The 8,219-nt window shown below is 39.5% G+C and overlaps 1 protein-coding gene across 4 annotated transcripts in view; it reads right to left on the bottom strand.

Annotated features, from left to right (window-relative positions):
• LOC143034450 (uncharacterized) overlaps positions 1–8,219 on the bottom strand; it is a 104,016-nt gene that overhangs the window by 71,463 nt on the left and 24,334 nt on the right. For all 4 annotated transcript variants that reach the window (XM_076200508.1, XM_076200510.1, XM_076200507.1 and 1 more), the window contains exons 2-5: positions 4,773–4,888; positions 2,806–3,076; positions 1,130–1,245; positions 437–629 (exon numbers count right to left, since the gene is read on the bottom strand). In XM_076200508.1, coding sequence (XP_076056623.1) covers positions 437–629; positions 1,130–1,245; positions 2,806–3,076; positions 4,773–4,888 — 696 coding nt within the window. The remainder of the gene's footprint in view (positions 1–436; positions 630–1,129; positions 1,246–2,805; positions 3,077–4,772; positions 4,889–8,219) is intronic.

Consider the following 8,219-nt stretch of genomic DNA (forward strand, 5'->3'; position numbering starts at 1 on the left):
GATATGTCTGTCAGGTGACAGATTATCTTTTATCAACACTCCTGTTTTGCTTTTGTAATGAGTTCACTTCTCAAGGAATAGTTTAAGGATGGTCTCTTACCACTATGTGTGTATGTGTTGTATGGCACCCTTGTTTTTGCTCGACAACCCCCCACCCCCAGAATAGCCATCTTGATCCACCTATGCTTAAGACAGCTTGGAGATAGGGTAATTAAATGGCACATGTTCCCTAGAGTGCCAACAAATATATTCCATGGACACACAGTCAAAACCTGGATACTCAATGTATGTACAATATCATGATTTGCCATAAAATGCTGAACAACGGCTTTCTTTTTTGTGTCGGGAGAGTTGAATAATAATACAAGTTTTTATTGCAGAAGCTGAATTGCAAAATTATGTGAATGTCTTATATTGAATGCTTGGATGAACTTACCCATTACAATGACCTTGTGGGCAATGGGATCAACATCTTCCAGGTCAGGTATAGCACAGACAAACTCAGCATCCTTGCGGAGTCTGGTGACATCCAGGTGGGAATGCAGGGTTCCATCTTCCTGTCGCATCTCTGTCAAGCTGTACCGCCGCCGTTTGCCTGTTACTCTTTTGCCATCCACTGTCCATTTCACCTGGGCAGGCAGGAAAGAATGCAACACCTATGATACCAATTCCATCTATTGCAATGTGCTCTACATGCATAATGTATCTCATACAAGCATCTAGCATACTAATATTAAAAGTGCATCATCCATTATAACGAAAATGTTTTATCAGGTCAAAAAAATAAAGCCTTACATACTTTGAAATTAATTTTAATTATCACAAATGCAACATCTATACAATCAATGGATGTACTTTGTAAACAAGCCCAACATCTCTATGGGCAGAGGACCAGCCAGTTAGTTCAGTAAAACCAGTTTCTTTATACTTGATCCATTTAGCACCATATAATACTGTTTATATAATGATATGGCAAATGACAGAGGATTTAATTTAATTTTTGGGGGTTGGATCCAAGCATGATCAGTGTTTTCAATGCCCACAGCCCCATTTTGTCCTTAATCACAAAGAAATCATGTGTTGCTAGCCACCAGTGCTTACTGGAATGGGATCATGCTGCAGCACTCACCTGATGTTGGTCAGCATGGAGCACAACACACGTAAGCTGAAATGGAGAGCCAGTTTGCACCTGCGATGGACCCATGATTTCCTTGACCACGGGATCTAGGGCAACATCACCAGGTTCTGAGGAAGATCAGTAACACTCCATGTAAAATGTCGCTCAGGCTACAACCTGGGTGGGGAATCATGCTAACCTAACATACTAGTATTTCATTCTGACAAGTGACTATTCAGATAACACCTGCTACCTGAGGATCAGTATCAAATGTATATACTATTGCCTGAGCTTATAAATGTTACAGCTGAGCTGCCTTACCAGACCGTGCTCAGAGAGGTAATGTTTTTCTTACCTTGAAAGCTGGTGCAAAGAAAGTAGTATCCTATATGAGGTGATTGATGCCTTGCTATTGAGGTCATTTGTAATGCAAAATTACAACCCAACTTGTTCAATGTGTGAAGATGCATATTGAATATTACCCCTAGAGTAACTATAATATGAATTTCAACTGTATTGTTACAGTTATATCAAATACATCAAGAAGAAGAAGAATATCAAGAAGAAGAAGAATATCAAGAAGAAGAAGAATATCAAGAAGAAGAATATCAAGAAGAAGAAGAAGAAGAAGAAGAAGAAGAAGAAGAAGAAGAAGAAGAAGAAGAAGAAGAAGAAGAAGAAGAAGAAGAAGAAGCTGATACATTTAAAAAGCAATTATATTGTTACTCAAACTCGAGACTGTTTCTCTTTAGCTGAATGAAATCGCCTGGCGGCAGCTAGAATGTCGTCATAAACTACAAAGAAAGAATGAGTGACATTTCTATTTGACATACTGGCGAAAATAATGGTAACAAATATAATAACGAAATTTTTAACGAGACTGTAATTCATACATGGTTTTTGATCCTTAATATATCGTCAGAAATCAACACTAATGTTCTTGGGGGGGGGGGGACATTATTCTTTTCTAAGTGGAGGTAAGTCCCGAAGAAAGCGTCATCGAACTCGCCCTAAGGAAACCCTCATCAAACTCGCCCCGAAGAAACCCTCGATCAAACTCACGCCGAAGAAACCCTTATCGAATTCGCCCCGAAGAAACCCTCATCGAACTAGTCCCGAAGAAACCCTCGATCGAACTCACCCCGAAGAAACCCTCATCACACTCTCCTCCAAAAAGCCTTCATCGAACTCGCCCCCGAAGAAACCCTCGGTCGAACTCACCCCGAAGAAACTCTCGATCGAACTCATCCCGAAGAAACCCTCATTGAACACATCCCGAAGATACCTTCATCGAACTCGCCTCGAAGAAACCTTCATCGAATTCGCCCCGAAGAAACCGAACTCACCCCGAAGAAACCCTCGATCGAACTCACCCCGAAGAAACCCTCATTGAACTCACCCCGAAGAAACCTTCATCGAACTCTTCCCGAAGAAACCCTCGATCGAACTCACCCCGAAGAAACTCTCATCGAAATCGCCTCGAAGAAACCTTCATCGAACTCGCACCGAAGAATCCCTCGCTCGAACTCACCCCGAAGAAACCCTCATCGAACTCGCCCCGAAGAAACCTTCATCGAACTCGCCCCGAAGAAACCCTCGATCGAACTCATCCCGAAGAAACCCTTATCGAATTCGCCTCGAGGAAACCCTCATCGAACTCACCCCGAAAAAAAACTCATCGAACTTACCCGTGATAGTCACCAGCACCTGCGGGTCCGGCTTGAGACCGTGGCGCCAGCACACGAAGAGCCCAGCTTCCTTCGGCTCGATGTTCCTCATGCGGAGCACCAGCTTCACCATTTGCGATTCCTTCTGTTCCGAGGGGGAATTGTAGCTTTCGGGTTCTTCCGATTCGAGCTGCACGTCGAGACTGAACCGGGCGTCGGCGACGATGAGTCGCCTCCCCGAACTAAGAACTTGGGGTCGTCGCGTGCCATCACGGATGTACACCCATCGATACTGTCAATATTCACATAGTACATGAAAAGTACAGGGTAGACAGGAGGACAAAGTGGGAAGTATTGTAGATATATGGGATAGGAGGAAAGCTGTTATGAGCAGTCAAGAGTTTTTACGAGAGTAGTAGAGCCTGTGTTTGAATTAGAAATGGAGAGAGCGAGTGGTTTGAAGTAAAGGATGAGATGGATGGATGATATAAAAGGGGCATTGGGAAAGAGGGGAATGTTTGTTAAGGAAGGAAGAAGATAGAAGATAGGGGTGAATGGAGAATATTTGTGTATGGATGATGTTGTGATGCATGGGAGTGGGTGGGGGATGGGGGGTGAGGGAGTATGTGTGAATAATATTTTGATGCAGCCCGAAGGGATTTCTCCCCGTCTTCTCCTTTTCTGCATGAGGGGGCAGAGAGGGGGATCGCCGATTAAATGAAGCAGCCTTGCTGTGAAAGTGCTGTGTCTTGCTGCATTGCTTTTTGGCCTGGGGTAGTGGGCGAGATGCAGGGATGACCTGTCATCCAGGAGGAGCCAAGAAAAGTGGGAGGGAGTGATGGTGAATGGGAGTGGAGTATGTGGGAATGAAATGGGTGGGAGTGGGTTTATGCCTTTGACTTTGGCTATCTCCCTTGTTAGGGACAAAAGGCCCTTGGTATATGTATATACATGAAAAGTACATAAGTATACAGAAAATTATATACATACATATTATATATATATATATATATATATATATATATATATATATATATATATATATATATATATATATATACACAAGATTTATGTAGGAGTAATTTTTTTTTATCACAATAAAAGTATAAATCATAGACATACCCAGGAATATAGTTCAGATGAGCGAAACTAAAATGGTAACCATATCAGTGATTCAGTACACCCTAAAAAAGATTTAATCATCACTTAAGTTGATAAAAGAAATGAAGATTGCGCCAAAGCTTGAGGAAATAAAAAAAAATCCAGCAAACAGAAAGTTGGCTAAAATTTGGCTAAAATGTGGCTGAGTCAAGTTCAAACATCTTTTTTAGTCCCTTGTATGAAACTTGTGTAAAAAAAATACTAATTTCACGACATGTATGGAGACTTTTATCGCATGATAATAAAAAAATTCTAAACAATTCTTGTGTTACGTCACGCTTGATGTCATGTGATACGCGGCAACACAGCTGCAAGTCACAAACAAATTAATTAGTGGTAGGATGGCGAGGTAAACACAAGAGAACTGTTGGGGGTATTACATCTGATATTTCGTCTTCACCAAAGTTCTTCTGACGTCCTAGTGATGACTTAACGTCAGAAATAAAAATCCAACAGTTCCCTGTGTTTACCTCACAACCCTTCCGATCCACCTTTACACAGCCAAAATTATCGATGGGTTCTAATCGCGTGCCTTATGAGGTGTTTCGTTGATTTCTTCTCAAGGACTACTTATGTTGAACATCAGAGAAATATGTTATTACATTAGATATAAATTAAGGAAACCTATGTCGAAACTTAATAGACATGGTAAGTCTTATCTAGAATATATACTGTATACGAAAAAACTCACACATACTAGTACATATATATATATATATATATATATATATATATATATATATATATATATATATATATATATATATATATATATATATATATTCCTACATATATCTAAGGTCAGAGAGAGAGAACGGGATGCTCACGTTGCGGAGTGTATTGGCCTGCGCGCGGCAAGTCAGGTTGAAGCTGCCATTGCGTTCAACTCGTAGTTGTTGGACGTCTGGCCTTACCACGTCCCCGGAAGTACACTGGAGAAGACCTGAATGGAAGGGACCGACAATATTAGCCGGTTCAATAGGAAAATGTGTTTCATGGTCACTAACAGGAGTCGTATATTTTAATTGAACCTGCGGAAAGTTGATTTTTTTCCTTCCATGTCCGAACAACATTCGGTTGGTACCCGTGCTTGCTCCTGTACAAGCAAGTTTTTTTGAAAGCATGGCTGTCTTCTGCAATATAACTATCAAAAATAGATTAATCAAGGGATCCAGTTCAAGAAGTACCAGACGATTTCAGTCGAATATGGAAAGAAAATTCCTTACCTCGATTCCAAAAGTACTGAGGTCATATCGCCACAAGGAACGTGAGGCAATGAAGCAAGGCACTCTTGAAAATGGATGCGTGTCGATGGCAATGTATATATATATATATATATATATATATATATATATATATATATATATATATATATATATGTATGTATATATGAATAGATAGATAGAAAGATAGATATATACATAAAGTATATTTTGTGGTACTGTACAAACAACACCGTATTGTCCCTTTACAATCTGTACAACGAAACGAAAAAACAGCTATTTCGTCACCCTGTTTCATATAGAAATGACCCTTGCATGACTTTTCACATCCTGTATCGTGATTAGACGACAAAGTCGCCCAGCGTCATGCCACCTGCAACATAGGCGACATTGAGAGTCTGCATGCACTCGATGCAGACGACGCAACCGTCAACGTGCCACGTCGCATAATCAAAACACAGACGCGGGCAGGTCACAAAATAAAACAAAATATATTAAATCAAAAAGAAAGAAGAGTCACAAAAATAAATAATTGAAAATGAAAAATAAATGTGGAGGCCTACGAGGATAATCATCGTCTGCCATCCGTCTGCAGCTTCCACGAATCTCATTCAAATTTCCTACAACGAGTCCCTTCACTGAAGAGACTCGTGTGAAGGGCGGCGAGAGATGTGAGAGCCCCTTCGTCTAGACGGCGTAATTTTTCTTCAGCGATCACAAAGATGTCTGCACTACGTACACACACACACACACACACACTTCAGCGAATGGACGGCTTGGATGACGTTCTGAAGAAAACTGAAGTCTGTGGATCCCAACGCAAAGAGAAGTGCCTAGTGTTTTTGCAGGGTGGGGGGGGGGGGAAATTGCTCGTGGAGTAGTGGGAAAGTAGGGAAAGAGGAAAAGGGGAGGGATTACTGAGGGAAATGGAAGGAAATGAGGAGGGAGTAGACTTGGCCCAGCCAGACAAGCGAAAGGTAAACAAAAGACTGAGTGAGGATGAAATGTCTAATAAAAATGTAAAGATTAGAAGTATAGAGAGGAGCAATACAGAAGAAAGTGACGAGAATATGTTCCAGGGATTTAAAGAGGGTGGGGGGGGACACAACCCCCCCCCCCGACTGATAAGACTAGAGGAGAGAGTTGATAAGGTGATCGAGGACTTGGAACGTAAGTTAGGTAATGTAGACTCCATTTTCCAGAGAATTGAAAGGTTGGAACAACTAGAGAAGGCTAACAGAAACTTAACTGAAGAAATAGAGGACCTAAAAAGACAGTTAGGAAATGTAAAGGAGGAGAATGAGAAATTGAAGAAGAATAGTAATGAAAACAGAGAGAAAATAGCTAAAGAAGCTAAAAATTGGAGAACAACCCAAGAAGGGAATAAGGTTTCATTCACTGACATAGTCAAACAGCAATTGAAAGAACATAATGAAGACTCAGTTATTAAAGTGATGAGACAGAATGAGAATATAGTAAGAGAATTAGCTGACAAAAAGAAATGTATAATTATATTAGGAATGGAAGAGAAACATAACCCAGATAGAACCGCAAGAATCAAGGAGGAAAATGAAAGAGTAAGCAGTTTATTAAAATTAGTCCAGGAAGACGAACCAGAAATTATAAAGGAAATTGAGGAAAAATTCAGACTCGGAAAATATAGTACAGATAAGACCAGACCAATTAAGATTAAATTCAGGTCACAAACAACGGCAGAGAAAATTCTATCCAAAACAGGGAAACTAGCAACAAATGATCAATATAAAAAGGTATGGATAAAAAGAGAAATGAATAAGGAGGAAAGAGAGGCAGAAAAGCAGAAAAGACTTGAAGCTAAGGCAAAAAACGAGGAAAGAACGGAGTCAGAAAAAGAGAGATTCTATTGGAGAGTAGTGAACATGAAAATAAAGCAGTTCGACATACTAAAGAAAAACATAAGGGAAACAGAGAACACAATGGAAGTGGCAGAAAACTAAGAGCGTCTTACACAAATATAGATGGATTGATATCAGGATTGAATGAACTGAATGATTATTTGAAAGAAAAAGAACCGGACATAATGGGAATTGTAGAAACAAAATTAAAAGGCCCACTACCACCCAACAGTGTAGGACATGATGCATACAATTGTTGGATTAGAAACAGAGAGAAAAAACAAGGGGGTGGAGTTATGTTCCTGACTAAGAAGGATATAAACGTGAAAGGTGTCATATATGGAAAGAATACAGTAGAGATGATTATGATAGAAGTGGAAGACCGAGATAAGAAGAGCAGAAAATTTGTGATCAATTATGTGCCTCCGAAAACAGCCTCATGGGAGGAGAGTGAACATAAAAGTATGTTAGAGGACACAAAGATAGCATTAACTAAAATAATGGAAGACGGAGGAAGAATAGTTATGATGGGCGACTTTAATTGCAAAGAAATCTGCTGGGAAGAAATGACAGTAAAGAGTGGTGATGACTCATGGGGAAATGCTCTACTTGAGATGATTACTGACCATTCAATGACACAATGGATACAAGAGAATACTAGGTATAGAAATGAAGAAGAACCATCGAGGCTAGACTTAATAATTACATCTGAACCTAGAATAGTGGACAAGATTGAATATAAAACACCAATAGGTAAAAGTGACCACATATTGATTGAACTGGAACTTAATGAAGAAAAATATATGAAAAGAAATTAACAATATAGAAAAGGAAGAATGATGTATGAAAAAACAAACTTTGATAAAATAAGAGAATTCTTCCAACAAGAAAACTGGGAAGAAATATACAAAGAAGAAACATCAGTGGAAGAGAAATGGAATATTTTGACAAAAATTTACAAAAAAGGAGTGGAAAAGTATGTCCCAAGACAAAAACAAGAAAAAGAATATGTAAAATGCTGGTACAACAAAAGTTGTAGGGAGTTAAAAGACAAAAGAGACAAAGCCTGGACCAGATGGAAAAAAGACAGACCTGAAAAATGGAAAATATATACCGGTTATAGAAATGAATATGTACAAAAGTGCAGAGAGGAAAAAAGAAAATATGAAAAAGATGT

This window comes from Oratosquilla oratoria, chromosome 17 (genome assembly GCF_046742065.1).
Source record: "Oratosquilla oratoria isolate Oo_2021 chromosome 17, ASM4674206v1, whole genome shotgun sequence".
In the NCBI taxonomy this organism is placed as follows: Eukaryota; Metazoa; Arthropoda; class Malacostraca; order Stomatopoda; family Squillidae; genus Oratosquilla; species Oratosquilla oratoria.